General features: G+C 39.9%; 1 protein-coding gene across 1 annotated transcript in view; it reads right to left on the reverse strand.

Moving 5' to 3' along the window:
• Positions 1 to 11473: 11473 nt before the first annotated feature.
• GEMIN8 (gem nuclear organelle associated protein 8) overlaps positions 11474 to 18084 on the reverse strand; it is a 36632-nt gene continuing 30021 nt past the window's right edge. The window contains exon 3 of the mRNA XM_056861962.1: positions 11474 to 11998. Within this exon, the coding sequence (XP_056717940.1) occupies positions 11742 to 11998 (257 nt within the window). The 3' untranslated portion in view covers positions 11474 to 11741. The remainder of the gene's footprint in view (positions 11999 to 18084) is intronic.

Genomic DNA, 18084 nt, shown 5'->3' on the forward strand with positions numbered 1-18084 from the left:
TGCATTGCTAGTTGTCTTATTAAGGATTTTCTCTAACATTTGTACTTTTCATGTGAAGTTTTGGATTCCAGTGACTTGGTACCATTAAGAATTTTAGATCCCAGCTGCTGGGTATCATTAAAGCATCACTGGTCTTAGAATGAGGGTCATACCTGCTTTAGGTGTTGATTTGCTAAATCACTGGGTTGTTCTCATAAACCTCTTTGGAAACATCAGTCATCTCTCAGAACAGATAAAAAAAGAAATGTTGAAGAACCATCAGCCAACAACGGTATAGTGGAAATAATGAATTAAATAACTACCCATGAAAACAGTCTCAGGTAATGTTTCCTTCAATCACTGCTCAGTATGTAAATGTGAGCAGTGATTGCTTAAAATAATTATAATTGCACATTAAGCAGAGTGCATAATTTCCCCCCCAATGAACCATAGTTAATGTTATCTGAAAATTAGTAAGTACCATTTCAAAGTTAATTACAGCATGCTAACTAGATTGTCACAAATAAGGGGCATGCCCTTGTCTTTCCAGTATGTATTACTGACAGCCTGTATGGTAATAATGTCTTGAGAACACAGAGGATTATAAAGAATATATAACTGAAAAAGAATTAATTATTGTAACCTACACTTAAAATAGAATTGAGAGCCAGGATGGTACAGTGGTTAGAGGGTCAGAGTAGGATCTGGGAGCCCCAGGTTCAGACCCGTACTCTGCCACAGACGTTTGCTGGCTGACCTTGGGTGAGTCACACATATTCAGCCTAACCTACCTCTCAGAGTTGTTGTGAGGATAATGGAGGAGAAGAGAATGATGTAAGCCTCTTTAGGATCCCGTTGAGGAGGGTATAAATGAAGTAAATAAAAAAATAAAAACTGTGCTGCTGGCACTTATACACTCCAGTATAGTCTGCCTTGGGCTAAATAGGAAGAGTGAGCTATCAATATTTCAAATAAATACATAAGGACAGACTAATAGGCTGCACTGACTTGGATGGCCAAGGCTAGCCTGATCTCATCAGACCTCAAAATCTAAGCATGGTTGGCCCTGGTTAGTACTTCTATGGGAGACCACCGTGGAAGTCCAGGGTTGTTACGCAGAGGTAGGCAATAGCAAACCATCTCTGAACAGCTCTTGCTATGTAAACCCTATGTGGTTGCAATAAGTATGCTTTGACTTGAAGGCTCATTCCACCTGAATAATAGGTTAGGATGACATCTGACTATTATCTTCTTTATATTCTATACAGATTGATTTATACATACTTACTTGGTACTAGTGCCTGATCCAGCAGGGCTCTTCTTATGTTCTTATATTATGTTCTTATGTTCATTAGGGCAACCATCAGGGAGAGGGCAGATATCCCCCCATAAGACTTGATCTGGCTAACAACCTCCTGCTCAAGGAAATGTGTATTAAATTTTTATTGTATTTTTAATGGTTCTTTGATGCCTGCGGAAGCAGATGTGGGCTGAAAGCAATAAATAGAGAAATAAATGGATTTGGTTCACAGATTAGCAGAGGTTACAGCAAATGAAAGAAACTAGAAGGGCAAGAGGGCTGTTTCTGCTTACCTTTTAAAGAGTAAAGTTTTTTTCCTATATTGCCACAGAAAGAGCAGTCAATACTGACTGAGATACCAGCTCAGTAAAAAGAAGCTTAAAGACTTACAAAAGTTGAATTAGGCTGGGATTTTGGGTTTGAACAGTCATATAAAGGTGATATTTGGGGGGAGGGGGACTGGTTATATGATCAAGGAGGACAACAGGTGTGTTAGGGCTACATCTTATGCACCTTTACTGGGCAGCTTGCTGTTAGAGCTCTTTCCCTTTTTCTGATACCCAGGTGAATAGACTGCTGTTACTTATCATCCACTAACTGTAGAATGGAGCCCGTAGTAACCAACTGTCATCCCATTACTGATGATGATAGAAAGGAAGAGACTGAAGAGGACCTGGCAGGCCAACCCTATGCTCCAGATACTTCTTCTTCTGAGATTCTTCACCTGGTCCAGACTGGACAGAATATTCCTGGACTCCAGGAGCTAAATGTCACTGCAACACACAAGAGCCCAACACCTTCCCAAATGGCCTGCAGACCCAAACCCTGGGAAAATACTCCCTGATGAGCAGAAATCTCTTATACCCTGCATTTACTCCAGGAACAAGAAATATTAACCAAGACCCACTGAACTGGTGGTCATGTGTGTTTGAGATGGAATATCCCTACTGTATGTTAAACCCTGAGGTCATGGAGATAATGGGCAAGGGGCATTGAGATACTGGATTTGGTTAAGCTGTAATTAAGTTCTCTTTGCTGGTTATTCTATAAATTTCCACTAAGTTATGTAAAATCCTATTGTACCTCTGCTAAAAAAATTAAAATTGTTGACCTGAGCAATCCAAATACTGTGCCCAGGAAAGTTTTTTAAAAAGACCTAAAAAAGTTATGTATTATATTCATTAAATGCAGTTGTTGATCACAGTTTAAAACAAAACCTTCCCTATAAAAACTACCCAGACCTCCTATAATGCACTGTATTTAGTTCCATTTTGATGTACTTCTTCTATATTTCTCCTTTACCTGCAGTATTCCTATAAAAAGTTGTGCGTTTGCCAAGAAAAATGCAGAACTGAGTATAGTCACAGTATCCTGAGATTCTTAACTTTCAGAATACATACACACGTTTCTACTACCTATGACTACTAAGATACATTTGTATGTACCGGTAATATACATTTGGATGTTATATGGTAAAAATTGACCCAAGAGTGAACAATTATTTTGTAAAACCCAAGAATTATCTTTTGTCATGGCATCTAACCGTACATTAAATGCTTCCAATGTTTCCTATAATTAACATTCACATTTGGAGGCCCTTGAGATGTTCTTCAAACCACATGGAAATTGTTTTTCTATGAGCAGTTCCAGCACAGCTGGGGGATAATTTAAATGGCCCAACCATATGGGTGGAGGTTGAATGCATCTATCTTTCTCACAGAATCTGTTGCCAATTCTGTGGGAAAGACCCACACAATCAGCCTGTGCCCACATAGCTCTGTCATTTAAACCTTCTCCAAGCTGTTCTGGACGGTTCATGGAAATGCATCTCCTGTTTGGTTTGTTGAACAGCAATAAAGACTATGAAAAATGTAAGGAAAGATGTCTTTTTCTCCACTGTGGTTGTGACACCAACTCTGAAAGAAGCATCCTGCCGTTCAATTTCTCTCTTCCTCCACATTTGTATTACTTTTCAGACTCTCTTCTTTCCCTCCTCCACTCTGAATCTCTACTGCTCTGTAAATTGTCTGCAACAAGCATTCCAATGGTAAATTTGGATTAGCAATTAAAAAAAAGAAGAACCAGGAAGAGGGAAAAATGGATATATAGCACATGTAATCAACTTGAAAGCTGATTCAGCACCTCAGTGGTGGAGTTTGCTAATGGTGTATTTCTGTAGCCTTGATTGAACTGGGTCTGTGACACAAAAATACAGCTGCCAACCATCTTAAACTTAGCTTTCATTTATTTTGGTTCTCCTTCTACATACAAATGAAATTACCCACTCTTCTGTTTTTGCTTAGGAGATGGCATTCCTTCCACTGATTTTTTCTTACTATTCAGCCAATGCTAAATGCTGTTTCCACGAAAATGCATAATATTGCTGCTGCAGCTGTCTTCTGTTCCTTTTGAAGTCAGGGCAGACTAGTTTCTATCGCTGGATTCTCACATGCTATTTCAAGTGCTTTTCATCCATACTGCCACCATGAGTGTGCCTGCTTAAAAAACAGAAAGACAGTTGTACATGTGCAAGTCTCAGACACAATTTTAGGTGTACTTGTAAAGATTTCGGAATCATCTGAAAGCTATTCGAGAAAGTTATAATCACATTTTAACAACTCTCCTGTGTTTCACATACTTGATTTTGGTCTAAGTTGTGCCTGAATTGCAAAATTCATTTTCTGTTGTGGGTTATAGATTAGCAAAAAATGTGATAGTTTTTAAAAGGAAACCATGATGTTTAAAGTGCTACTTTCCAAAGTAATCTTGACAGTGTTTACTTGGAAGTCCATTGATTCCAATAAGATTTATTTCCTAATTAATTTTCCATAGAATTATAGCTGGAGGTTGCATTTATATGTATACTTACTTACAAATTAGACAATTTAACAGTAGAATTTGACTGTTTTGGATTATACTGCAAATTTTTTAATTTTGTCCTGAAGTGTACAGAGGTTTCACTTCGTTAACAATTTAAAAGGGGCCAAGTTAATCAAATGTTTTAGGGAATCTCTAAGAAAGATCACGTTTTCCAGCTGGAATTATTCACAGAATACTGAGCACAAAATGATGGAGCCAGTAGTTTGCAAAGATAGGTATTAGCCTGGGGAAGTTTGAAGGACCCAATGTGCTGAGACACAGACCCTGATCCACAATCCCATTGTTCAAACCACACTGTGTGTGTGTGTGTGTGTGTGTGAATAAATTCGATTTCACAAGTCAGCTAATGTCAAATTCATGTTGAGGTTACTTTTCTGTTGCCCAAATGGCTATTGCCATGGGAATATATTGCAATATGGGTCAACTGAGTTGATCTAAGAGTACAGAGTTCTATAATTAAATCACATTGACCATCAGATCTAAAAAAACATTTCCCCTGACTATTGGGATGGCAGCATAAAATATCATACAGTAAATTAAGATGGTATCTATGATGGAGGGACTTATTTTGAATAAAAAGAATGTCAGAAATATTTGGAACTCAAGAGGCTTTTTGAAATATGACTTCAAAATAGGTCTATTTTTTCCTTTTTTGGGATTCAAAAGTCAGATTAGCAATTCTTTGTAACAGAACATGTAGATTGTAACAGAATAACAGAACTGAGAAGTTTGAGGTGGTTAAGTTCAAGTGATATATTGTACTTCCAAATGTGTCAAGGTGGTTCACATACAAGTATTTAAATATTTATTTTCTACCAAGAGTGTTTTCTCTTGGCAGAGTCTGGTTAGTTTCTTAAACGTAAGCTTCTTTCTTTTTCACACTGGTTCTTTAGTTGTAGGAGTTAAGAACATTAACACACTTCCCCAGTTTCTCAGATTGGCCAGGGATCACTCGATTCACAAGGGATATTTCCCATTAAACTCTTATGAACCACTCTATAAACCTTAGAGCTATTTTCCTTAGTTAACTGGTTATGGTTCCTGTCCTGATTTTAAAACACAAAATGTGTTCCTTTTCATTCCTGAGGAGAATCCTCTACCAGCCAGCTTACAGCTATAACAGCTGTTTTCAAGCTCTGTCTGTTAACTTCTCTCTTGGTCAACTGTCAGTTCTTAACTGTCAGAGTTCTAACTGCCACTCTTCAAATTCTATTTGAACTCCCTGTCAATCAAGAGGGTTCTATTACCAGGACAACTCTTTAAATTCAGCTGTCCATCAAAGTATGCTTGTTGGATTAACTCACTGGTAGAAGTGCTAAAGAGAAAGCTTTAAAAGTTTCAGAGAGCTTTTCACCTGGCAAAATGCTACATTCGCATATTCTTTTATTTTTAACCTGCAAAAGAACCCCTGAAACTACTGTTCTGTGTTTCCTCCAACAGGTCGATTTAGGGGGTTACCGCATTATGTATTCCCAGCGATGTATTAAGAGTTTGAAAATGTTATTAAAAACATCACTTTAAAAGGGTTTTTGGATTCCACGGATAAAAAATGGTTGGAAGACGTCTTCACAGCTAAAGGGGCCAAACTAAGTGCGAACAGTATTTTTTATAACATTTACAAACTCTTAATACATCGGTGGGAATACATAGAAAGTGCGAACAGTATTTTTATAACTGTTTCAAACTCTTAATACATCGGTGCGAATACATAGAAAGTGCAAACGGTATTTTTTATAACAGTTTCAAACTCTTAATACATCACTGGGAATACATAGAAAGTATGAACAGTATTTTTTATAACAGTTTCAAACTCTTAATACATCGCTGGGAATACATAGAAAGTGCGAACAGTATTTTTTTATAACATTTTCAAACTCTTTTATGAAGAGTTTGAAAATGTTATAAAAATACTGTTCGCACTTTAGCTGTGAAGACATCTAACAATTTGTTACAGTTATATCCAGCCTTCCATCCATCAAGTGGCATACCCTGGGTATTTACCAAACACGCCATAGTTCTATACAAGACCTGGACCCGCTGGACCAGCAAAGTTGCCATAGCTGCCTTCTGCCCACCCCCAGAAATGAATCCCAGTCATATCTTTCCATCCATCACATTATGTCATTATGATGTCCTACTTGTTTTCAGGGTGTTACATTTCTACACACTGTAGCTAACCAGTTCTAGCTTTAAAGAAACAAAAATAGTTGCCCCTCACTAATTACCACGAAAATGTATCTTCAGCCCCATTTGGTGTGATATCAGTTTTAAAATGATGTCAGCTAATTTTACAAGCCAAATCTGTGTTGCATTAGTGATTTCATACTGGATCGTAAAGCTGTTTTTCATCACTGCAAAATTACATGTGTGGGATGTTACAGCATCTCTGATTAAATCATGCTTGCTGTAGTCATGCAGATTGTTTTGGTTAGCTGAAGGTGGGTAGTGCAAGGAAAGCAAGCAAGCTTTGTCCAATAGTGTCATTTTGCCTAACGCTGTCCACAATCAATGTAGTATTGTACTGAAGATAATTTAACAATGGTGCCTCTGTGGAAGTGGCTGTGTGCGCAACGTCCTGCATATCACAAACTACATGGTTGCCGAAAACCATGATAACAGCAGAAAATTATGGCCATTATGTTCTTCTACATAAAATTTAATTACTTCTGGAAAGAAAGTTGCAGTACTTTTCTCTAAAGGCGTTTCTGTACATAAATACATATTTATGAAGGATAACTAATGGTTTGGAAAACTTGTGCAGCAGATCTTCCATAGACAGGAGAAATACACTTACGATGAAATGATGTGGTGGCTGGAACAAAGGGCTTTCACAGTGGAATGTTAAAACATTGTTGCCATATGTTCCTGCCACTAATTATTTGCATTTCTTTGGCCGCTACCAAAAATAAATGTTGCAGCAATAGCTATAATTATTATAACTCATTGTTTGAAGACTGGCTAGTAGATATCGATTCTGTTTTTCATTCAGTAAGACCCTTCAATAAGAACCTGAAGACCCTTTCAGACTGAATGAATGCATGGCTATACACTGTTCATAATTCAAATGCATATTTTGTTTCAGTGTCCTTTTTGAAATGTTATGTGTGACTGCTTTTGTGGTGGTCATAATTTATTTTTGGACATGCACAGTTACAGGCAGTGAATACCTATTTGCCCACAGCAAGACCTGGGATGTGAAAGAACATTTTGTGAGTATCCCTACTTGAAATTGAGAATGTTAAAACACAAACCCACACCTCTAGAATGTGGAAGTAGTAAGTCAGCCAAATGGTGCAACCACGACAATACCTTCCTGTGGGTAGGATTTGTAGAAGATAGGATATTTCGGCTTTATTTCCAGGTTTTCTGAAAAAAATTCGGGTCCATTATAATATATATGGATTTATTTGAGGAGCTCTGGGGGGAACATTTTTCGAGGTAGGGTCACCAAATTTGCAGCATAGCTGCAAGGGACTCTCGCACGAACCCCAAAGTTTGGTAAAGTTTGGGGCAGGGCATCCAGTTTTATGTGGCCCTGAAGGGGTCTCCCTCCTCCTCCATAGAAAAGGACGGTTACCATATTTTTCTATGGATGAAGGGGGTGATCCCTTCAGGGGCCCATAAAATTGGACCTCCTGTCCCAAACTTTACCAAACTTTGGGGTTAATGCAAGGAGAGTCCCTTGCAGCTATGCTGCAACTTTGGTGACTCTACCGCGAAAAATGTCCCCCCCAGAGCTCCTAAAAAAAAAACCATAGGGAAAAGCCAAAGCTGAAAAAAGCTGAATACCTATTCCGCTTTTTCAGCTATTGGCTATCCGGCTTAGGCTTGATTCCCAGTTTTAATATTCAGCTTAAATTAAACCTGAAAAATGTCAAAAAGGCATTTTCTGGGTTTATTTTTGGTTTGGGTTTACCGATATGCACGGCCTAGATGGGAAAGAAGGAAATAGTGGTGGAGAGGGAAATTCAGCTTGCAAATCCTAGCAGGTTCCTGCTTACCGTATTTTAATTTCCATGGAACAAGTTCTTTGAATTGTTGCCATCAATTAGCTCATACCTGTCTGTATCTCGTGGCCCTTATGTATTGGGAAACATGCATGTTACATTGGGGTAGTCTTTTCAGTAGCTCCTTTGGGAGATGGGTCACAGATGATCTCATGTTTTCAGGACCTATATTGGACCATTGTGGTCAATATTGCTACAAGAAGAAGAGTTGGTTTTTATATGTCAACTTTCTCTACCACTTAAGGGAGACTCAAACCGGCTTACAATCACCTTCCCTTCCCCTCCCCACAACAGACACCCTGTGAGGTAGGTGAGGCTGAGAGAGCTAACAGAGCTGTGACTTGCCCAAGGTCACCCAGCTGGCTTTGTGTGTAAAAAGGTAACGATCCCCTGTGCAAGCACCGGGTCATTCCTGACCCATGGGGTGACGTCACGTCCTGACGTTTTCTAGGCAGACTTTGTTTACGGGGTGGTTTGCCAGTGCCTTCCCCAGTCATCTTCCCTTTACCCCCAGCAAGCTGGGTCCTCATTTTACTGACCTCGGAAGGATGGAAGGCTGAGTCAACCTTGAGCCGGCTACCTGAAACCAACGTCCGTTGGGATCCAACTCAGGTCATGAGCAGAGCTTGGACTGCAGTACTGCAGCTTACCACTCTGTGCCACGGGACTCTTTGGCTTTGTGTGTAGGAGTAGGGAAACAAACCTAGTTCACCAGATTAGCCTCCGCCGCTCATGTGGAGGAGTGGGGAATCAAACCCGGTTCTCCAGATCAGACTCCACCGCTACAAACCACCTCTCTTAACCACTACAACACGCTGGCTCCCAAGTGGAGTAGGGGCACAGATACCCAGTAATGACATAATGGGGATACAGGGCCTGGCTACCTGAATACTAACACAGTGCCCTCACTGAAGGTAATGACAGCTCCACACCAACAAAATTCAAGGAAACTTCAGACTGCAGACAACCAACCAAAGTTAAATCTTGGTCTATGGAATTTCTATGGGGCACAGACTAATGTGATTGGGCCCCAGGAAAGTTTGGAGGAACAGAATGACATATTTTCACAGAAGGGTCAGCCTCTAGCGCTACAGCCTTGGGAGGGTCAATACTTCCTCGCATGGTCAAGTAACTGGATCTATTCTTGCCAATGATCCACATTTTATAGCCCACGCCTCCTTGATTTGTGAGGTGGCTATGATGGAACAAGATGCCTTCCGAGCCCAGCTTGAGGAAAAGAGGGACTGACAGTCAAGTGACCAGCGCAAGGTCACCCTCCTAACCTGGAACATGGCCGGGTGGGCCTCATCTGCTAGGGATTCGAGTTTTACTGATTTTATCACCCAATACCATATAATACTGATACAGGAAACATGGGAGTTGGATGATATATCACTAAATGATTATCATGCATTTTCAATAAGTGCTGAGCCAGGGAGGAAATATGGGAGAGCGAAGGAGGTTTGGGGATCCTTACCTCTACGGCCATTAACACCTACTTAAGGCCCCTTCCTACTTTTAAGACCTAAGCCCTGGCTATTATGCTTCATTGATGGACCACTTGCAACTCGCATTTCAAAAGATCCAACTTCAAATTATGCAGGCCTCGTTTGGCACAAATGTCTTTTAGGCTAAATCTTTATATATTAAATGGCTCTATCGAAAAGGACCACCCAGCCGAATTTACCTTTCTTTCCCGAACTAGAATGAGTGTCATTGATTACATAATTGTTTTGGAGGAAGCTATTCCGTATGTTAGGGCTATAGAGGTCATTCCAAGGTTTGAGAGTGACCACTTTCCAATTTTACTCCATATAAAGGAGTTTACGCAGAGGGCTCATATTGAAGACAACTATCAAACTTCTATTATTACAAATGGGAAAACCTACTGTCGAGCTAGATGGTCTCCTCAAATAAACCAACAAATAGCGGAGTTATTGGAATCGGCACGACTTCAGTCTCTTCGATCTGCTGATAGCATCTGAACCAGGGAATGATCTTCTGATGGCCTATGAGGCGTTAATATCCAGAACCAGTAAAAGAAACCCCACATATTTGAATCCTGAACTGGTGCTGTCCTACCTCAAAATGAGGAATAATTGTAAAGGTGTCCCCACTGAATCCTGGATCTGAAACATTTTTCTTAGTGCAGAACCCCATCTGGGACAGGAATCCTCTGCAGGGATTTTTCCGTTATCCTTGACCTATAGACATTATAGATACAGAGAAGGGACAGGGCATGCTTCCCTCAAGCATCAGTAAATACTGGCAAGAAGGAGCCTGGGAGGTATGCAACTCAACTGTTCTGGGTTCAGAAACAGTTTGGCCTCACCCAGGGATGAAGAGAGGAGGCTTCTGCATCTCATCAACTACCCACACTGCAGTTAGGTAGGATGTGTGTTTGACTGCAGATCCCTATGTACTTGATGTAAAACTGAAGTTGGCCCTTTACTTGTCCCATATAATGGTGTCAGCCCCCCCCCTCTTCTATGTCTGCCTCAGAAGGAAGTTATGATGAAATGACATGGTGACTGTAACAAGAGATTTCCACAATGGAATATTAAAACATTGTTGCCATACATTCCTGCCACAAATTATTTGCATTTCTTTGGGCAGCTACCAAGAATAACTGTTGCAGAATTAACTATTTATTTCTTTAAAATATTTATTAGCTGCCTTTCTTCCTTACAGAGCTCACGATGGCTTACCATATTAATAAAATACATAAAATAGATTATACAAAAACATAAAACCAAAATTTAAAGTCACAGTTTAGGACTGCTTTCATCAAAAGCTAAATGAATCTATCTCCAGCTGCTTCCTAAAGATTAAAAGTGAGGGGGCCAGGCACACCTCTGTGGGGAGGATGTTCCATAATTAAGGGGCTGCCATTGAAAAGGCCCTCTGTCGTGTACTCACCTGTACCGAATAAATCAGTAGTGTATTTTTTAAAAAACAAATGCACACTTTTAGGATGTTGCGCTTTTCAAACAGAATAATGCAGCTTGGCACTGACTTAAACACCCATATTGATTTCGTAAATGTTTATTGACTATTTACACAGCAAAGATAGACAAACCAGCATGAAACTACTTCAACCGGCCTCAAGAGAATCAGTAAATATGTCTCAGGAGGCAAATGATAATAATAATAAAATAAAAATCAAGTTAATGGCAAAAGTTGTATAAGCATGAAAAACTCAGACTTCATTTCTAACAATTAATAACAGTTTGTCTACGCTTTAACTTTTCCCCCTAGCACAACTAAGTGAAAGCAAATGCGATTTCATTTCTTGTAAGGCCAACATTACAATTAGTTGAAATATACATTCTTGAGAAGAAGTGAATTTTCTGTATTCCCTACAGTACAAATGACCAATTCAGCTCTTCCTGTTGAGCTGGAACGAACGCTGGAAGCTGGCTGACGGATTCAAAGCAGAATTGGAAAGGGGAAAGGAAAATAAAAAAGGCTCTTTTTTTTTTGCTGACTGTGGATTCATTCGCTTAATCCTTCTGCTTGGTTGAGCGTCAAGATATGCAGCCCTGAGTCTCCTTAAAGGGATCAAAACACACAGCTCACAGTTTCAGTGGAATAACTGGCCAGTACTTGGGCTGCTTTTTATCACAGTTCCTATCAAAGCCGAGTTGCATGGTGGTCTCCATAGCTTGGATTTTGCTGGCACCAACTCCATAGAGCTTTTTCATTTCAGCCAGCCTCCTCTCGCCAGGCTTTTCAGCTGGAGGCTGGGCTGATCGGCCAATTGACGGGTGAAGGTCGTGGTCCGCTTCGACATACGTGTCCTGGTGTTCTGCCTCAAGCTGCTGCTGTTTTCCTAAGAAATCAAAACACACAAAAAAACCCTTCAGATTGACTTTTGTTTAGAAAATGTTTCAAATACAACGAACGGTAAGAAAAATAGAGTCAATACAAACCAGCCCCGGAAAACATGGGTGAATGTATTTTACACAATAGTAATAAGGAGCAAATACAAAAGAAGATATTTCTACATACACAGACTGTCCGGCGACTGAGAAAATTGTCCAAAGTCCATAGGGAAATAGTCCATGGTGGGGGAGAAGGACAGAGCCCTTGATCTCAGCCAAAAGGCTGAGAAGTGACAAATCAAGTGGATAAAAGGTCCAGTGAAGAGTTTCAAAATAATTGGAAGCTTTATTATTCATATGTCTCATAAAATGCTGTATAATTGAGTATGGTTGGATACAATTTTATTTTAGAGAAGTAAGCATTAGGTATTAACTTAAAAATAAGTTAGCACTAATGTTAAAAGTAATAGAATATGCACTGAAGGCAAGTATAATTGCGTTACTGTTAAAATATTAATATAGAGAATGAACAAGCAAGTATAAAAGTAAGAGGATTTATCATTAAGAGGCTAGAAACTTGGCATAAAATAGTTTACAAGTAGGATAGAAAAATTATTGTAATTGTATCAAATCTTCGTATGACCACCCAGAACTTTTTTATGTATTGTTTTGTATTGTTTTCTATTTTTTCTGTATTTTTCTATTGTCTAGTTTTGTTTCTATTATTTTTGAAATGAAATAATGAAATGAAATAAAGATCTTTTTAAAAACTCTTCAGAAGTCATTGGGAAAAGAGCAATGTCAGCCATATTTCAATCATCATCAGAGGGGTGAGTTTTTGGAGAATATCTTCCCAGGTGTGTAACACCCACCTGAGCTTCTTCCTGTCTACAGGTATGGAACTTTTTGGCATGAGCCAAGGGGTTCTTGGCACCTGTCTTGCAACTATTGTGTAAGCAGCCCATTGAGATTCAGCACCTGCCCAGGATATTGCCTTCTGTTTGTTTTTTTGTTTTATATTTTGTTTGTTTACATTGTTGTTTATTTAAATTATATTTAGGTGTTTTTGTAAGCTGCTTTGAGTGCCCATCGGGAAAAGGTGGGCTAATAAGTTTCCTCAATAAATTTATAAATTTATGCCAAAATTCTATGGGACGTGAGTGTTTTCTTAACAATGTGTGTAAACATTTAAAACAAAAAAAATACATTCAGACAAGAAGTGAGCCTTCTAAAGGTGCTGGATCCCTCCTCACAGCCAGCCTGAAGAATGCAGTTCATATGCAAAGTATGCCATGTAGATGTTGCACTGTAAACACAAAGCAAATTGTACACAATATAGAAATAAATGAGCCATCCCTGCACTTCAGTATAAGAAACACAATGCAGTTGTTAAAGTATACAGTGTTGGTCTGGGAGATGAATGGAGCAAAATGCATGGTGTTCAAATACACAAAATAACAGAGCAGATTTTGCACAGAAAAAAAAAAACTATTAGAAATGCACAAAAGTTAAATTCACTTTGTATTTCCCCAGAAAATGGAACCAAGTGGCCTAAATTGTTTTGCAGCTGTGGTGATGAAATGATAAAGGAGGACAATGCAGCTAGCTGAACGGCTGCCAATGAAAACGGCGGATATTTTCCACTGGAAGGGGAGGCATAAACCTCAGCCTGCCACACAGATCCAAACTAAGTTTGCCTCGTGAAGCACAGCTGCTGGCACTGTGTTTACACAAGCCTGCCAAATGTACACACTCCTGAAAGCTTGCGCAGACACTCATCCTTTTTCTTCAAGGTAGAAGCAGCAGTGTGATAAACAGTATTCGGGTGCAGAAACCCTGGCACCTCACTGCCTGGCTGACTATAATATCCAGTAAACACTATTAAACGTTGAGGTTTTGCACACCATGGAAAGAGTCTATTGTCAAATTTTCTCTGGCAATTTTAAAATAGATGGTCTGGTCCCACAAATCTGGCCATCTGTCAGCAATGCTGATTCTATGACCTTAGGCAGTTCATGAGAGGGAGGGCATCACTGGGGGGGGGGTGTCACTGGGGGTGCATGGGGGAGGTAGTTGTGAATTTCCAGCATTGTGCAAGGGGTCGGACTAGATGACCCTGGTGGTCCCTTCCAACTCTATGATTCTATGAAATCACTCCATGAAGTCAGGTGAATGCAGACTTTTTACAAAGTGGAAACCAGAAGACTAATTTAGTAATTGTAAAGGCATACTGGAAGAGCTATGAAACACTAAAGAAGCAATCTTAATACATAGCTGAAGGATGCTGCTAACAATTAAAAAATACATACACGCTTATTTATTGAAAAGGGTATGCCTTATCAAAGATGCAGATATCAGAGGTCACAAGCCTGCAGTTCCATTGGCTGGGGTAGTTTTGCCAAATGTGAGTTTTTGCAGGGAACAGCCACATCTGCAGACCTTCTTTAGCAACAGGTGCACATGCCTTAAGCCACATCAGCTTCTATTTACGTGTACTACCGGCATCAGTGAACAGGAAAGATTACCAGTTTCCATGACAACAGTATGAACAAGGCACAAATATGCATGTTTGTTTTAATTTTAAGAACAAACAAGTAATCAGGCTCAGCATCACTGTAGTTTGTCTACACATGCCTAAGTCCCGCAAGTAACAGCAGGAAATAAAAGGTAATCCATATGTCCTGCTTAGCACAGCATTGCTCCATGGGCAGGGAGGAAATTGTCCCTGTTTTCCAAGCCGATAAAGATTTCAATCCTATTTCAATGGGAGAGGCTAAAATGGGAAGGACTGGGGACTTAGAATCAGAGTTGGAAGGGACCACCAGGGTCATCTAGTCTAACCTCCTGCACAATGCAGGAAATTCACAACGACCCTCCCTCCCCCCACACCCAGTGACCCCCTATCCATGCCCAGAAGATGGCCAAGATGCCCTCCCTCTCATCATCTGCTTAAGGTCATAGAACCAGCATTGCTGACAGATGGCCATCTAGCCTCTGCATAAAAACCTCCAGGTAAGGAGAGCTTACCACCTCCCGAGGAAGCCTGTTCCACTGAGGAACCGCCACATATACAGACAGTTATTAACTGGCAGAAGAACCACTTAAATTGAAGAAATGTTCCTTACGATGAAAAGAGCCTTCAAACTTTTCTGAGCAGAGTGTTAGGACACAAGCTGTTGCACAGATTAGCACAGAAACCATTTGCTACCACTTGCAGTACAACATATGGCTGACATATCTAATAATAGTAAACATAAAAGTAATGATAAATAACTCAGCATTTATATAGTGTTTTAAGATGTTTTCTGGGCTTTACATCCATCATCTCATTGTAACCCTTACAACCACCCTGTCAGTATCTTTACCCACATACTGCAAATGGGAGGCTGAGGCTGTCAGTGGCCTCCCTAAGCTAACTCACAGGGGAGACAGGACTCAACCCAGGGACTTCCTGATTCATAGGTCAGTCCCTTAGGAACTACCACTTCCCTTTCAACAGACAAAGAGATTGTTATAGGCAATAAGAATGCCTTTAGGGCTGACCCAGTGGATACTGCCTCCCAACCCAGACCCTAACCTGAAGTACGCATCAGGTTCCAAGGCAATGCAAGGATTTATTTAGTGTGCTGCTTCGCAGTTTTGGCTGGGGTGTGAATTCTCCAGATTCATTCAGACACACACCACTAAAACCATCTGCAGACCGCAAACCCAAGTTAAATATCTTGCCATATCTGGTTCAGAACATCTGCAGTATATTTCAAAGGGGGGGGGAGAGAAACCACACACACATGTGTAGCAGCCTACTGACAATCTGTCTGGCTCAGAAAAACAAATTATACCTTGTACCTCATTCATGGAAAATAGACACTTAAACTGTACAATCTGGGACTTCAATTTCTGGCACTTGTTGCAAAGCTTGTGGACAGAAAGTATTGCCTCACCATTTAAGCTTGCCCTGCCTGCTGTTTGCAGTGAGTGCTATATGGAATAGTACGCCATCTCTGTTGTAACAGTTTGATTGATAGTTAGCTGTTACATTTTATTGCTTTAAATGTTTTATTGATATTTATATTGGAAGATGTATTGATTTTCCAGTTGTTACCCGCCCTGTGCCTGGCTTCAGCGGGGCTAGAAATCAAAATAACCAACCAACAAATAAATAAATAAAATCTCCCCCTTTTCACCAGCCTAAGTAAAGAGGCTTGTTGATGGAGGTGTGGAAAGGGAAGTGGTAAGGAAGAAGAGCCTGTTGATTGCCATCCTAACCAATTTCTTTTCTTCGTTTGTCTTGCTCTTAATGCAGCCCTCTATAAGGACACAAAAATGTGCCGACTAACAACCTCCAGTATAACAAAGTGTCTAAATGATTTCTGGATGGCTGAACTTTATTTGGGCCAGGCCACATTTCCCGCAAGTCTAGACAGCTCAGGGATAAAAATGCATACGGTATGTTATATTCAAGGCTTTTCAAATATCCAGCAACTACCACTGACAGCAGCTAAGGAAGTCTTTCAGTGAAATATTCTTTTTTTCTTGGGATCCATTTTTCTTCTCTGCAGAAAACGTTTAAAGTAAAAAAAAGCAATTTTTCTAATCAATGGAGTCATAAACAATATAGAAGAAGAGTTGGTTTTTATATGCCGACTTTCTCTATCACTTCAGGAAGACTCAAACCGGCTTACAATCACCTTCCCTTCCCCTCCCCACAACAGACACCATGTGAGGTAGGTGAGGCTGAGAGAACTCTAACAGAGCTGTGACTAGCCCAAGGTCACCCAGCTGGCTTCGTGTGTAGGAGTGGGGAAACAAATCCAGTTCACCAGATTAGCCTCCGCCGCTCATGTGGAGGAGTGGGGAATCAAACCCGGTTCTCCAGATCTGAGTCCACTGCTTCAAACCACTGCTCTTAACCGGTACAACACACTGGCTCTCCATAGTAACATAAAAACAAGTTTTTACAGATACTTTAAAATCATAGTGTATGCAGTGACTTCACTACGAACTTCCAATCCAAAGCAAACAATTTTTCCACCAGTGCCTGCAAAATGAACCAATAAATTAGTCAGCAGGACTTCTTAGTTTAATATTTCCCAGCATAAAACATTATATACCACCCCCCAAGTTCAATCTTGCTTGTGGCAAATCACTGGAATTACACCACTTTGCAACTTGTAATTTGTACTAAGTTATCTGTATTTCCTGAATGCTAAACCTCATTGCTACAACGTTCTAGCCATAAAACAGGTCGCTAGATTTTGTGCCTTTATTTGTAAGGCTCGCCACTTGAAGTGGGACTCGGTAACTTAAATGAACACTAATCGTTTAACCTCTCGCCATGCATGGAATTTTATACTGTTATAATAAGGAAGAATTTTTATAAGTATCCCTGGCGTCTTTTAATTTTGTATTTTATAAGAGTTTATATATATTGTTGTCTGGCTTGTGCTGTATTAATAAATATTCATTCATTCATTGCTACAACGCATCTGTCTTTAAAAAATCCCACCCTCACAATTATGGAAAAAATATACTTCCAGAAAGCTTAATATGCACAAACCTACCTGTAGTGTCTTAACTACAAAGATAAAGTGAACAAACCATTGGCGCGCTTGCCTTTAAAACAGCTCTGTTTCACAGAAATAAAACTTAGGAATGCATTATGGCCATATGGAACTGCCTTACTCCACCTCACACCAAGGTTTACCTATCCTGGTATTGCATACTCTGGCTGGCAGCAGCTCTCCAGTGTTTCAGGCTCATAAACTGCTATATGAGAACTTTTAAGTGGAGATGCCAAAGATTGGGCCTGGGACTTTCTTTGCACCGAGCAGGTGCGCTTTCACGGCCCTCTCTTGGGATGAGTCATTTAAGCAGCAGGGTCTCATAAGTGAGATACCTAGACAATGTTAATAATGGCACACAACAATAATGACAACAATTTATTATTAGAAAATATTTCTTTTTGAGCATTTAGATTCCAGACACACAGTCTTGGAACACTATAAAGATTTTAAGGCTATTCAGCACTTTAACACAAACTAATCTTTAAATAGTAGCAACTAAGGTAAGTGCTACAAGGGTGATTTTTTTTTCT

This window comes from Euleptes europaea, chromosome 16 (assembly GCF_029931775.1).
Source record: "Euleptes europaea isolate rEulEur1 chromosome 16, rEulEur1.hap1, whole genome shotgun sequence".
Lineage (NCBI taxonomy): Eukaryota > Metazoa > Chordata > Lepidosauria > Squamata > Sphaerodactylidae > Euleptes > Euleptes europaea.